This window comes from Oratosquilla oratoria, chromosome 2, assembly GCF_046742065.1.
Source record: "Oratosquilla oratoria isolate Oo_2021 chromosome 2, ASM4674206v1, whole genome shotgun sequence".
Taxonomy (NCBI): domain Eukaryota; kingdom Metazoa; phylum Arthropoda; class Malacostraca; order Stomatopoda; family Squillidae; genus Oratosquilla; species Oratosquilla oratoria.
Genome location: NC_134778.1, coordinates 38,726,287 through 38,742,086, shown reverse-complemented (window position 1 = coordinate 38,742,086; position 15,800 = coordinate 38,726,287). Strand labels below are relative to the sequence as shown.

At 41.1% G+C, this 15,800-nt stretch overlaps 1 protein-coding gene across 2 annotated transcripts in view; it reads right to left on the bottom strand.

Moving 5' to 3' along the window:
* The window catches only part of LOC143038507 (putative ATP-dependent DNA helicase HFM1), a 167,644-nt gene that overhangs the window by 10,103 nt on the left and 141,741 nt on the right, over positions 1–15,800 (bottom strand). For both annotated transcript variants that reach the window (XM_076207772.1, XM_076207781.1), the window contains exons 6-10: positions 3,476–3,609; positions 3,260–3,358; positions 2,629–2,744; positions 1,328–1,414; positions 1,025–1,175 (exon numbers count right to left, since the gene is read on the bottom strand). In XM_076207772.1, coding sequence (XP_076063887.1) covers positions 1,025–1,175; positions 1,328–1,414; positions 2,629–2,744; positions 3,260–3,358; positions 3,476–3,609 — 587 coding nt within the window. The remainder of the gene's footprint in view (positions 1–1,024; positions 1,176–1,327; positions 1,415–2,628; positions 2,745–3,259; positions 3,359–3,475; positions 3,610–15,800) is intronic.

Genomic DNA, 15,800 nt, shown 5'->3' with positions numbered 1-15,800 from the left:
CTGTATATTATATAGCTGTCAGTGAACAAATAAAACCAAAGGTCCTTAAAAAGTGTTTCAATTATACCACAAGGTTCACCCTAAATATGTTTTGTAACGTGCACCGTGTACAATCTTTTTTCGGTAGAGTATCACTGAACCGTAATATAACTAATGCAAACTTTTTTGTACAGCAGTAAATATGTAACAAATATAAATCTGTGTGCATAACTGACGTATTATAGTGGACAAAATACTTCAGCAGTCAGAGATAATTCAGCAGTCAGATAGAGATTCCTTGGTGTTCCTCTTGAGTGGGATTCGCCTAGTTGGTGTGGACTCGAGTAGATGTAGCTGTGGCGATTACCAATGCCAGGCGAATACCGCGCGACTGGGATCCGACAGAGGATGTCAGTCGGATCCCGCTCCCAAACGAATCCGTGGACTCGCGCTGCCAGTTCTCCGTGCTGAAGGAAGTACTCGGATCCGGATCCGAATCCCGCGGATCCGCCTGGCCAAGTACTCGGATCCGCGAATACTTAAGAACTCGGATCCTGCCCAGCCCTAGTTTCCAGTCCTGTTTTCTTTAAAAAGTTGGGGTGAGATGATATTTTTATTTTATTTATTTATCGCATAGCTTTTGGTATTGTCATTACTGTTTGAGGTGGTAAATGACAGAGTAGGTGGTTGTTGCAGAGTATTGTGTAAATTTTACATTCTAGTAGTATGTTTGATATTGTGAAGGAAGACTTAAATTGGGAAATAGGAGGGTCGTTCCCTGTCATGATGGTCAGGTGTGAGGCAGGAATGTTCTGTTCTTAGGTGTACTTTGTCACACTGTGCTCTGAACAGCTCCCACCTCGGTGGGAAACGCCTACATCATCTACACATGCCTACACTGAAAGTTTCAGTATAAAGGTAGAGTGTACATGCAGTAGGAATGTGTTTGAATGGATGTGTGTGCATGTTGACAGTCATAACACTACATTGTATATTCATGTGGTCACGAATCTAATCTACCTCCTACAAACTAGTAATTATGTACCAAAGTTGGCTTATTCTCGCAGTAAGTGGCGACGACTGAGGGAAGTTTGTAAGACAGCATCATGTCGAAACGGAAATCGGTCCACGCATCGGGGCAATAGAAACCCAGCACAACACGTTTTAGTTGCACTGGACGAAGACTCTCCTCAAGCCTAAACAAATAAAAAAGAAGAAATGCATTTAAATGGTTACTATTAATGAAATGTAAATATAATGAATGTCCCTATACTGTAAATGTGTACATACATATCAAAACAGTCACGGATGTAATTCAGAACCGCGAAAAGAATGACCATTAACTTACTTGTGTGTTATGGCAGGCCCATCACTATTACTCAGCCATGCTCCAACATCCTCTACGTTTGGAATAGTTGCTGAAATTGCTATGAATCTGAGAAAAACAAAGGTCAAGTAACATTAGTATGATATACATATGTCACCCGTTGGGTAGAGCTTGAATTACGAATGAAACTAACTCATATACAAGGTTAAGGTTAAAAGGAGGCTCAGTACTCATCCAGAGTGATTTGACCAATAACATAGAAGGATGTCACTAAAGCACCGACTGCATAAAAAAAATCAGCCCATACATCAGTCGGTAAGATTTATCAAACAAATATATAATTTCAGATGTCAAACGCTCAGGTCGAAAAGGAATGGTTGTCATGATTACGAACCATCCTTCAGAGATAGGTTTTACAGCATCAGCGAAATGCTGTAGGGGGAAACGGCTCCTCGCCATGTGATGGACAAAGCTACTGCTTCTCGTATATTTACTATTCAACGAAATTCCCCTCTATGGGGTACCTAGGTACGAAAATAACATTGAAATGTCACTCCTATGCGCTATCTAAATGGCCAAGGGAAGCTGGAACTAACTAAAGCACATAATTCAGGACAACCCTAACATCTATTGGCGATAAGAAACAGCGTATATTCACCGCGATCTTGCCGTCACAGCGACTTTATCTAGTAGATAGTCAATGGCTAAAACCTTTACTAGTCACAAGACACGACTGAGAGAAATGATATTAGTCTAAATACTATTTGATGAATACGAATATATATATATATATACCGGTATATATGGGTAAAAGGGGCAATGGGAAAGAGAGGAAAGTCTGTTGAGGAAGGACGGGAGAGGACAGAAGATAGGGGTGAATGATGAAAGATTGGGTATGGATGATGCTGTGGTGCATGAGGGGGAGTGGGTGGGGATGGGAGTGAGGGAGTATGTATGAGAAAGAAATTGACGCAGCCCGAAAGGATTTCTCCCAGTCTTCTCCTTTTCTGCATGAGAGGACGGAGAGGGGTGGGGTGTTTGCCGAATTAATGAAACAGTCTTGTTGTGGATGTACTGTGTCTTGCGACACTGCCTCTGACTCAGGGCAGTGGACAACATTCAGGGATGACCCGTCATCCAAGAGGTGCCAAGAGGGAGTGAAGAGGATAGAGGGGAGTGGAGTATGTAAGGGATGGAATGGGTGGGAGTAGTTTCTATGCCTTTGTCTTTTGGCTACCTCTCGTGCACGGGGGAAAAGAGCCTTTGGTATATATATATATAATGTACATCAGGAGAGGAACAGTAATGTATCTTCTCTATACCTTGGTGGTTTTACGACAATTGGTGCAGTCCAACTCCGCGTCGTGTGCAGCGTTTTCATCCGGGACACCACAGCCTCGAGTGTCGGGCCTCGCGTCTCGTCGCTCAGCATGTGCACCTACAGTACAGGTTCAGATCACCAGACAAAAAGATACCGAACACATGAAGGGTTGAAGGGAACATTGCCCCAGGATTCGTTTTACCGATAATAATAACATTAATAAAAAAAAGGACAATGGTATCATAATTTTTTTTAGTGTGAAGGGAGTGTCCGTGGGAACGTCGGTCCAAGCCGAGAGGAGGAGGAGGAGGTGGAGAGAGCACGGGTTGCTTTGACAGGCGCACTGTGGGTATTGGTGATGACGATAAAAGGCGCTTGCCATCACTTCTGCTGTATGTGTCCCGAAAACCAAGGTCAGTTATAGTCACCAAAAGCCGTTGGGATCACGTAGAATACCCTGTTCTTTATTTCAGGCAGGTCCTTTTTTCTAACGGCAAAGAAAACTATTTTGGAAAATGTTAAACTAAGAAATATGTGTGTAAATACATTTTACACACAAAAATAAAAATCTTACTGAAATGAAGGAGGTAGAACACAGACCTAATACACGTTACCCCCACGATTCTTTATACCTCATCAATAAGAAAGAGTGATATGGATGCCATCAAGTTAGCGTGGTCCTTCCATCGTCGTGTAAGAGAATCCCACTTCTCAGGAGTCGTGAGAATCACCTTCAGGAAGAAAACACAATAAAAGGAATTAAACGCTCCTTCAAATTCAGATCACTTTCAACTGTATCCCTGTAATTCATGTAGGCGTGGATATAAATATCAGATCGTTGCACATGCCTGTGACGACCCAAGAACGGCTAGATCATCATGTTCAGTGTCTCCTGTTACTTCTGAACACGTCACTCCCAGAGTACCCAGCCGGACCTTCCAATCCAAAAATCTTTCCGCCACAATTGACTTGAGTGGTGCCACTGCAAATAAACAAAGGAAAAAAAAAAATCAAAATGATTTCCCGTGCCGGGAATCGAACCCGGGCCTCGCGGGTGAGAGCCGCGTATCCTAGCCACTAGACCACACGGGACGTGAGAAGAATGAACAGCTAATGAGATCAGATGAAACAGTGTGGGGTAGGGGAGAGAGGTTAAATTTAAGGTAAAGGTGATAGTGATAAATAGGAGAATGAGTGACGAGGAGGAAGATGGGAGGGAATGGGGAGGGAAAGGGGAGAAAGTACGGAGGAGGTGAGAAGGAAGGGGAAGGAAGGAAAGGGAAGGAATTTATGAGGGGGAGAGAGGGGATGAATGAATGAATTATATATATATATATATATGTACACACACACGCAGGGGAGGGAAGGGGGAGAAGAGAGGTAGAGAGAGGGGAGGGAGATATATATATAGTGGGGTGGGGGGGGGACAAAGGAATAGAATATCCCAAAGGCTGCAGTCTACACCGACAAAGCATTAAAAGAAAAGAAAATCACACGAGAGGGCACAAAAGACAGATATATATATATATATATGTGTGTGTGTGTGTATATGTGTGTGTGACGACCCACCTATGGGCCAGGTTAGTCGCGAAATAAAATGCAGCTCGGACGAGTGATAGTTTAGGCAGGATAATTAAAATCTTCATGAAATTGTTTACAATGGTAAAATATTCACAAATAATATAAATGGACATGGAATAAGAAAAATATAAATGTATATGTTACATGAATTACTAATGCGCACTTAAACGGTTACCAGGTAAAGTAGCTAATTGTGCGCTTGCTTGCAGTACATAAGAACAAGTGTGTGAAATGAAATCTTGATTATGTAGACGAGTCTTGATTCTGGTTGCTAGAAGTCGCACCATCGGAAGGTCGTCTGGTTCGATATTCAAGTCTCGGGGAATCTCCAGGTACTAGGGAACACGTAGGGAGATTTGATGTTTCGTAGTCCAGAATTAACAGAGAGAGAGAGAGAGAGAGAGAGCGTGTGTAGATTCGTACTTAGCTTTAGTCTAGATGTCCGAAATAATTCGGAAAAGCGAAGGCTTGCACCTCACGAGATTACCAATTCACAGGTTCGGTAATTGAAAACTGCGTAGTGCGTAAAAATACAAAGGACTTGTTAGTTGAGTTGTCGTAATCGATGAATGTAGACTTTTTTCTACGTAGATTCAGATGAACCGTGGACGTCTGCTTCTTTTCTGTTCTTGTCTCTCTCCTCTCAGTTTTCTTTCTTGTAACCCTGCTCTGGTTCTCTCTGCAGTCGCTCTCTGCCCGACCTTACATAGCCCGGGAATTGGTGATTACATTTCCTGGATGTCGATACGTACCTAACTAGGTAGTTTCAGCTACTTCTAACCAAAGGGAAAGAACCTACTTTCGCGCCAGATTATGTAACGTATTCTAAGCGTGACGTCATCTTACAGAATATATTCGAAACGCGTTCCAACAGACTGGTATTGTGCAATGGTTTGATTTATAACATACATTTTAAATATATACAAAATTTCTTTCCACATCTGACAATAACAACATTCATGATAATACACATCATATTCACGCAAGGCGTGCCTTATAAATACAAACAGGAGCCTTTATTCACGCAAGGGCGTGACACAGCACAACCACAGGATTTTATTCATACTAAGGACGTGATATATATATATATATATATACTGTATTATATAATATATATTATATATATATTAAGATGTTGAGACCTTCAACTTTTGGGAACTGGACTATTGCTACTTTGTTAAGTACTGTGCCTTTTCTGGGAGCATGGCAGTATTGGTAAAACTATGATTCTGCACAATGTTTCAAAACATGTAAATAGAGTTGCATTGGAATTCCATTGAGTCATGACTCACCATACAAACATTTTGTTCTCGGGTTCATGCATGTGTCTACAGATATAAGTGTCACAAAAATATATATAACTGGAATATTATACTGAATTATGTAAGAAAAAGTTATATTCATTCCACTCTCATCATAATTGGATATTTACAAGTTATATATCATGCACCGAAGTTTATATACCTTTCTCACCATACACCAGATAGGGGCCCTGTCAGTGGTGCCTCACGAAACTTCTCCACCAGGTACGGTCTTTGTAAAGTTCTTCTTCTTCCACACTCTACTTTGATCGTCTTGCTTCAATTGCTTCCATCACTCAATCTCTTTCTGGTTCTGCCCACCAGCCTCTTCCCTCTCGGCTTCCATCAAAAATATATATCAGGGTACCTTTCTTTATTTATCCTCATATGACGTGTCCACATCTCATTTCCTTCTTTCTACAAATACTAATATTGATTCGTTGTCCACCTCATCCCTGATATTAAAATTTCATAAGCGATCTCTTCTTGTTACTCTCTTAATCAAACGCAACACTCATCCCTGCTGTTTGCATGGTGATCTCACCGTAATGAACCACTCGCTCACAACAACTGCTGGCGTCCGACTGCCCTCCAACCACCACAGACAGCTGTGTGGACATCTTACGCGGGCATAGACTGCAGACTTTGCCCTGCCAGGCACAGCTCGACCGTGTGGACGTGGCTTAAGATGTCCACACAACTGTCTGTGGTGGTTGGAGGGCAGTCGGACGCCAGCAGTTGTTGTGAGCGAGTGGTTCATTACGGTAAGATCACCATGGTGCGCTCCATACTTCGAAAGATAGCACTATATTCTATCATAATTGGTGCCTGCATTAAAAAGAAAAACAAGAGACCACAGAGACGTGTCTGGTGCCGGGAGTGGTTGCAGAGACGTGAAAGAATGGGTAGCTCTGTGACAATCCTACGTGAATTGCATGAGGAAAATGAAACTTTGTTCCGCAATTACGTGCGGATGGACATAAACAGTTTTTATATTCTTGTATCGAAAGTGGAGAGCTATATTCAGAGGCAAGAGACAAATATGAGGCAAAGCATTACACCAGCAGCACGTTTGTCTCTATTTCTGTAATCAAAACACCTTACATTCCACAGACATTCATGTGATTTATATATATCAATCGAAGTTATAGTGTCTTGTCGTGACCAATATGCACTAGCACTCGGTGTGGACATGGTGTACTAATAACGTGGTAGTCAGTGGATCTGCCTACACCTTACCTCGTGCGTTTGGCAGTGACGGAAGACCTCCATCCACTGCCCTCTATTGGCGACGGGAGCGGACAGTTTGATGATTTGCCCGCTGAAACTGCTCGTACAAGGGCAAAGCCTTCGTGCCCGACGGACATTGCTCGACCGTGTGGACGTGGCTTAAGGAAATAAAAAGATAGTAGTGTATAAAAGAGGACTTTTGCCATTGGGCGATTGAGCGAGCGATTAATTGGCGGTCTGTACTGAGCGGGTTTGCTAACTTTGCTCGCACCTCACCTCGTACGTTTGGCAGCGATGTCAGCCCTCCATCCATCCACTGCCCGCAAATGGTGCCGGGAACGGACAGTTTGATGGTTTGCCCGATGAAATTGCCCGTTGTCGAGCAAAGCCCTCGTGCCCGGCGGGCAGTGCTCGACCGTGTGGACGTGGCTTTACGCGGGCATAGACTGCAGACTGTGCCCTGCCAGGCACAGCTCGACCGTGTGGACGTGGCTTTAATCTCTTTTCTGGTACCCTGTCATACATCTTCCCCACTTGTGACAGCTGAGAAATTTCTCTATAGATCTTACATTCAATACCACTTTTTTTTTTTTTCAAATAACTGCCTTCCCTCAATCAGCCGGCACTCTAACCTTCACTTCAAGCTACGTTTAAAAATCTAGCTTGCTATTTATCTATATCTTCATTTCCCTTTAGTAGTTCAACTAGCGTACCATCACTTCCAGGGCCTTTTCCATTTTTCACACCTTTAATAGCTTAATTCCATCTTTTGTTATTATGCTATTCTGTTCTATTCTTGGAGTAACTTCATCTGTTGGTCTTTCCACTCGTCTTCCTGTCAGTAACTTCCCTTATTTCTTATTGTATTCACTCTTTCATATTTCCTTCTGCAACCTTTAGCTATACTGTATGCAAGTTTTTTTTTGTGTGTGTCCTGTATGTAATCTTCCACTTCGTTTCCTAATTACTTTCTTTATATTACTATACATCTAAAATCGCCTATAAAAATGGGGAACTTAATATAAACTACATAATTCTTGCAATAACTTTTCTATATCCAATATGATATACCTATCGCACTACCTACACAGTACAATCTGTTACCAGTGTACGTGACCAAATTAACTTGTCCGAGTACGATTATAGGTTTTTATATATTTTCTGCATATTCTATTCAATTAGTTTGTTGACCTTGCACAGTCTTTGTTTCATGTTCCCAATGAAATTTATAGTTGATTGACCATCAAATAATATTTATGTAAAGATCTATTCCTCAAAAGGTTTCAGCGTAATTAGTATAATATTGATCATCTGTCCATCTAGCACTCGCAACTATTAGACTGTATACTGGTTAGACTACATTATTTTTTTTATATGTAATCACACTTTTTTATGCTTCTGGGAACAAAACTTGTAGACATCACCTATCTCTTCCTCATCGTACACATTTATTTCATGACCCTGAAAATGAAAAATACCTGTGAAAAATAATTTTACCTGAATGATTAAACACCTTCAGGAATCCAGTTTCACAGAGACAAGACGGCGTATACATATATATCACAGGATGTCGCCAAACTTGCTTACACTTATATTCAGCAATAATTGATGAAGTGCTACTACCAACTACCACCAACCATCGTCGTCAGATTTACGGCCAAATGTGCGCAGCCACCTTGCGGCTGTTCGGGTCTGTTCAGGAGTGCTAAATGGACAGTATTTTTTCATTAAGGAAAATAATACGTTTAATACTCATTTGCAAACAAAAAGCGTGTGTGTATAATTGTAGTATATGGGAAAGGAGCCGGACCGCCGTAGTGGCGGCCGCGAACACTACCACTGCGCCATGATGTGTGTGTGTGAATTTACCTTGTATCTTAGGTGAAGGGGAACTACGCTCGTGGTAGCCCGCCCTTGTATATCAGTGTCTAGTTTGCTCTTAAATTCGTGTTTGGTTTTTGCATACATTATTGTTTCGTCCAGTGTCCACCACTCTGTGTGGAAAACTGGTTTTCTTCAGATCTCTTCTATAACTATCCTTTTTGAGTTTTCGTGTCCTCTTGTCCCAAATTAGTAAGTCTTCTCTATCAAGTATTTCCGTGCCTTTCATAATTCTATAGGTGGTCAGTAGGTCGCCTCTCTTCTTTGTTCCAAAGTCGGTAATTTCAATTTAGCCAGTCTCTCTTCATTTGACAAGTTTGAAAGTGCTGGGGCTATTTTCGTGGTTGCTCTCTGGATTATTTCAATTTTCCTTATATTCATTTTGGTACTGGGTGACCATAATGTCGCAGCATACTCCAGTCTAGGTCTTATTAATGTGACTAATATTTTTCTAATAATTTCTTCATCCAAATAGGTAAACGCCACTTTTGTTGATCTTAGTAGGATTTTCCGACAATTTTGTTTGTTTACCAGAGGACATGTCGTTTGAGATAATTACTACCAGGTCTTTTACAGGTCCCACTTTCTTTACCTCTTGAGTTCCGATTGTATATTGTCCTGATATTCTTTTTTTTTTTTTTTTCTCCGAGCTCCATTATGCTACATTTCTTAATGTTGAAGTCCACTTCCCACTTCTGACTCCATTTCCAAACTCTGGAGTGATTCGCAATCAGTTTCGGTTTTCACTTTCCTCAACAATTTAGCATCGTCTGCAAAGAAGCTCATGTAACATTCCACATCATCATATGGCATTCACATAAATAGCGAACATTGGAGCAAATACAGATCCTTGCGGGACTCCACTAATCACCTTTCAATCTGAATACTTTTCTCTGAGTACTACTCTCATATTTCTACCATGCAGGAAATCTTCCATCCAGTTTAGTAGGTTGCCTTGTACCCCTCCTAAGTTTCCCTTTTTTTTTTTTTTTTTTGGTACTTTGTCGAAGACTTTCTGCAAGTCTAGGAAAGCACTGTAGCGATGCTACTGTTGGTGAAGAGAAAGAGGTTTTAGCGAGTTCGTCTCCTTTATTGTAAGGTACGAGTGAACAGATTTTACTTTTTTTTTTCCTTAGTCCCTGCGGAGCTAGTCGATTTAAGGACGGTCTTTAATTACTCCAATGGCCGTAATATCTTTCCTTTTTTTTATTTATTCATTCATGTGTTTATTTATTTATTCAATTTTATATCTATGTATCTTATTTATTTACCGGAGTGTAGAATTTTGCTTCATTTGACCCGGCTGGAGGGGGTCATAGTAGGCCTCCCACGGGAGAAGAGATCAGGCTGACAGCCAAGATTATTTGAGATTTCCCGGCGTCTGATGTGCTGTTTGCCCCCAATTGGTCTAGGGCGGTGGAGGGATTTCCGAAGAGATTTCTTAAATTTTTAAAATGGTCCCTCAACTGTCTGCAAACGAAAAGGCAGTGATTGAAAGAGACCTGTTTTCGCCAATGATTTACCATTATTCTGGATATCATGGCTAACATATAGGGGGGTACAGAGGGGAAGCTCGGGGGTTTTCTTCAAGGCAGGCTGTTTGCCATCCACGAGCGATGGCAGTGGCGGTGTAGTCTGCATTTCAGGTCTCCCAGATGGTTCTGTTGATCTTGTGCAGGGCGTCGCTGACCGTGAACGGAGATCATGTCCTCTTCAGGCGCCCTTCTTGGCTGCCCCATCCGCCTTTTCATTACCGTGCAACCCCACATGAGAGGGAACCCATTGATATTGTGGCGCAGCGAACTGGCTTGTTCTGGAGGTAAAAACATGGCTCTTGGTGTTGCCCTCTTACATGTTGAATTGTTCACTCACACGGAAGGGCAAGAAGGATCACTTGTGTAATTGCCATGTATATTTAGACAACAGAAAAGAGGAGTTGCCCCTTTACATGAGAGATGAAAATGAGTTGGCCTCAAAGAGGGTCGAAAAATGGGTGTAAACACGTAGAGTTCTCATTCGATACTAAAGGCGTCAGTCGCCAGCCGTGACGTCACAAACGGCAAAGGTTCTTCACACAACTTAATCTTATTCTAAATTAAAGGCAAACATCGTACAAATAATGGGATGTTACCTTGTGGCACAGCTTGCAGATAACTTACAGAAAATTGGAAATAAACAGAAATAGGCTCTGCTCGGAATACACTTGAAAATAAATACATTACAGAAACGAAACTGATACCTTTTCCAGGGGAAAGGGGCTTAAGACAAAATATATGTAAAAAAAATTGAGATACATAGAATCATGGAAAAGGCCCCGTTACTGCTCGTAACGGCACACTCCCTTCCTAATTTCCTAGGGGGAAATTACAAAGGCCTATTGGTACAACAACACGAGCTCAGAAATGGGTCTTACATATTCATGTGCTATTTTATTTACAAAAACTCTTACTTGGACTTTCCTGACTAAATTATCCTTGCCAGGAAATACTTTGTTTACAATACCCAAAGGCCACTGACCTTGGGGACTCTCTTGACTCTTTAACAGTACTATATCATTAACTTTTACATTGGGAGATGAATTAACCCACTTTCTTCTGGGTTGCAAAGTGGATATTCTTTCTTCCATCTCTTTCAGAATTCCTCAGCAAGGTGATGTACATGCTTCCACTGTGACCTGTATATTGCTTTAATATCTCTCTCTTCAGGAAGAGTTACAGGAATATCAATTTTCTGAGTGAGAAGGATAGACGGAGACAAAACGAAAGGACTACTAGGGTCTGATGAAACAGGAACTAAAGGTCTGGAATTTACGATCTTACACACCTCCGCAAAGAAAGTTACTAACACCTCATGTGTCAATGTTTTGGGTTGGTGGTTAGTCAGTATTGCATTCATGATGTTGCGTACCATTCCAACCATACGTTCCCAGGCTCCGCCCATGTGGGAAGCGTGAGGAGGGTTAGACAACCTAGTACAACCTTGACTTGATAAAAAGATATTGACATCACCTTCATCAGTAAGGGCAGGCAAGTTCAGTTCTTTGACGGCACCTACAAAGTTCGTACCTCTGTCAGAACACATCAGCTTAACTGGGCCACGAATAGAGATGAATCTCTTAAGGGCGTTAATAAAGGAAGAAGTACTCAATTCTTCTACAGTCTCTATATGGATAGCTCTGGATACAAGACATGTGAATAGAACACCCCATCTTTTGCTTTCGAGGAAGGAACTTCTAGTGCGCCGTGTTTTTATATAACCAGGGGCCAAAAAGGTCAACTCCTACATAGGTAAATGGTGGGTTAGGAGTAACTCTGTCAATGGGTAAGTCCCCCATCTTTTGAACACATACCTTACCTCTTACTCTTTTACAGGTAACACAATTAGAAATGACTTTAGAGATGGTACGTTTTCCTCCCAAAATCCAGAACCCACCTGTACGGATGGCTCCTTCTGTAATCACCTTACCTTGGTGGTGCACTGTCTCATGGTAGTGACGGATCAACAATAAGCCTAAGTGGGATTCCTTTGGAATAACAATAGGCTCTGCAAGCACACCAAGTACATCGCTGCCTTGGCTCAATCTCCCTCCTACACGAAGTAGGCCTTTCTGGTCTAAATAAGGAGACGGGTTCAATGGCACTGGTAGGAGTTAAGCAAACTTTACTCTGCAATTTAGTCATGACAGATGAGAAATAATCTTTCTGATATATCTTAACAATGAGATCAGCCGCGTCTTCTAGCTGGTTAGGTGACTTATGCTTGTTACACATATGCCAACCTGAACAACACTTGTTACCTTGTTTAAAGGAACGGGCTATATGCTTAAGGAGAACTACTGCTCTTACAAGTCTCCTCCAACAGGAGAATTCAGAGAACCTCTGGGCTAATGACACGCCTTTCATTATGAATATAGCCAAAGACAGAGGTGGGGAACCTGCGGCCTTTGATATATATATTATTTTTTTTAAAAGACCTTGAGTATTTTTTAAGTCTGAAATCATTATACACCTGAAATTTATAATATACACCACACACATAGGGAGTGGGGTGGAAAACTTACACCGTCCCCTAAAAAGGGATAAAATAATAATAATTTGTTCAGTGCGGCCTCTATGTGGGGCGATGAATTGTAAGGTGGCCTTCATGCACAAAAAGGTTCCCCACCCCTGGCCTAAGACAACCATGCTATCAGAATAAAAATGCTTAGCATCTAAGTTTTTGTCTAAGTGATCTGTGATGGAATCACTGAGATTAACTGCCATTACTGCAGCACATAACTCTAACCTGGGAATAGTATGACCATGATTTGGAGCTACTTTAGCCTTTCCCCTCACAAAACACACCTGGTAGCTTTTGGTATCACTAAAAACTTTAAGATATGATACGGCTCCTACTGCTACTCTGGAGGCATCTGAAAAGGTATGAAGCTCTATCCTATGAGCTTGAGACAAAGAGATATTAGTGAACTGACGATTTATGCTTATGTCCTTGAGGTTCTTTAAGGACGTTAGCCATCTGTTCTGGATCTTAGCTGGTATGGGTTCATCCCAACTACACTTTAGGTCAGTAATCTCTATCAGGACTAGTTTTCCCACTATTATTACTGGAGCTAAGAAGCCCATGGGATCAAACAGACTATTTACAACAGACAGTATACCTCTTTTTGTTACAGGTTTTTCTGAATCGATAAATCTATACACAAATACATCCTTTTGGATATCCCATAGGAGACCTAGGCTAGATTGCATAGGCATGGAGTCAGAAGTTAGGTTCAACTCTTGAAGGTTATCAGCCAGCTCGCTGGTGGCAAACTTAGACAGTACTTCTTTACTGTTGGAAGTAATCTTGTGCAAGCGTAAACGTCCTCCTTCTTGGAGTGCTGACTTGGAGTCTTGGATTAACTTGTAAGCAGTCTCTGCATCTGGCAGAGAGGCTAACCCATCATCGACATAGAAGTTGTTCTCTATGAAATGACGAACTTCAGGAGAGGCATTTTCTACAGACTAACGTAAGCCATAGGTGGCAATGGCGGGGAATGGAGTATTTCCGAAGACGTGTACAGTCATCCTGTACTCAATTAACCTTTTATCAGGGTCGTTATCCTTGTACCAGAAGAATCTGAGGTAATCTCTTTGCTCAGTCTTCACTTCGAAGCTGCAGAACATTTGTTCTACGTCAGCTGCTACTGCTACAGCTTCTTGACGGAAATGTAGAAGGATCCCAAGAATGCTGTTCATCATATCAGGGCAACTACGGAGCCCTGGGGGACTCCCATATCCATGGTTGACGATTTTACATGCGGCGGGAGCCGCTATATATACCGCGTGGGTAAGTTACCCGTGGTGCGTAATTAGATAATTGCACTGGGTTAGGTTAGGTCGGGTCAAGCAGGGTCGCGGTGGCAGAGAAGCGTCAGGTCGTGGGAGCATCAGTCACGTTCCATGCCACGTGACTGTCGCGGCTGTACAGCACAATCAACCCATCCATCCCTTTCTAGTTATATTTATTTGTCTCGAGTAAAAACAGTACATAATCTCCTCTATCTGAATGCAAATTGTCTTGATTATATTTTCTTCCAGGGGTTTTACCCATCTATTCTTGATCTCACAAATTTTGACTACAAAGCTTCTTAGGGAGACCGGTCTGTAATAAGCTGGTTCTTCACTGTTTTCTCCTTTATATATTGGTACAATGTTGGCATTTTCCCAGTCATTTGGTATTTTTCCTTCTTTGAGTAAGCATCTTATGTTGTATATTTTGTCCATTAGTTCTTCTTTGCATTCTAGTATCCAGTTTGCAATTCCGTCTGGACCGTGAGATTTCCTAACGTCAAGGTTCGTTATAATAATAACAACAATAATAATAATAAGTTTATTTGACAATGAATCAATATACATGAAGAGCAGATAATGAAAAGAACAGTTCGAAATAACAATTACAATTGCCGAGGATAACACAAAAAAGCATGCAAGCTCATTCCATTGGGGTCCTTAATTGATCCATTATTTCTTTTTGTGTTATTATTTCCCTCATGGGGGAGATTGCACTCTCCCTTCGTCCCAATACTGTACTTTATCTCTTGTGAAAACCGACTTGAAGTGATTGTTCATGACTTCGGCCATTTCTAGATCTTCTGTAAATTCTGTATTTCCTTGGCTTAGTTTCACAATTTTTTTTTTTTTAAGTTTACCGTTCACATATCTGTAAAATAGTTTGGGTTGATCCTTGCATTTTTTCTATGTCCTTTACATGGTTTCTTTTTTCCTCTCTGTGCACTTTTACATATTCACTTCTATAGTTTATATATATTTGTCACTTTCCTGGTTTTTTATCTTTTCTCCATCTTTTCCAAGCTTTGTCTCTTTTGTCTTTTGCTTCAAGGGATCTTCTATTGAACCAGCATTTAAGGTATACCTTCTCTTGTTTTTGTCTTGGTATGTACCTATTCACTCCTTCATTATAGATTTCCATCAAGATTGCCCATTTCTCTTCCACTTTTGTCTCTTCAATGTAATTTTTTTTTCCCAATTTGCATTTTGAAAGAATTTCCTTAGTTATCCAAAGTCAGTTTTGTTGTACATCAATCTTCCTTTTCTGTATTTTTCATTTCTCTCTATATATATATTTCTTCCTTTAGTTCAGCCTCTATTAGTATGTGATCACTCTTTCCAAATTGTGTTTTATTCAATTTTATCCACAATTTCAGGTTCTGTTGTAAATATCAAATCCAGTCTCGACGGGTCTTCATTGCTTCTGCATCTGGTATTTTCACTGACCCATTGTGTCATTGTATGTTCCAAGGTCATATCCAGTAATACATTTCGTTATAGGTCCTCTCCGCCCTTCACTGTCATCTCCCAATTGATTTCTTTGCAGTTAAAATCCCCCATAAATACCTGGTTACCTCCTTCCTTTAATATCTCGTTTAATGAATCCCTTGTATCCTCTAACATTTCTGAATGCTCGTTCTCTTTCCAAGAGCCCGTTTTCGGGGGGCACATAAGTCACCACAAACTTTCTACTTTTCATGCCTATGTCTTCGACTTTTATCGTGATAATTTCTACATTGTTTTTACCCTTACCTTCGTCATATTCAAGTTTTTTTTGGCCAAGAACATTCCTCCTCCCTGTTTCTCGTTTCTATTTCTAATCCAATCAGGGCTCTCACATGGGGTGAGGG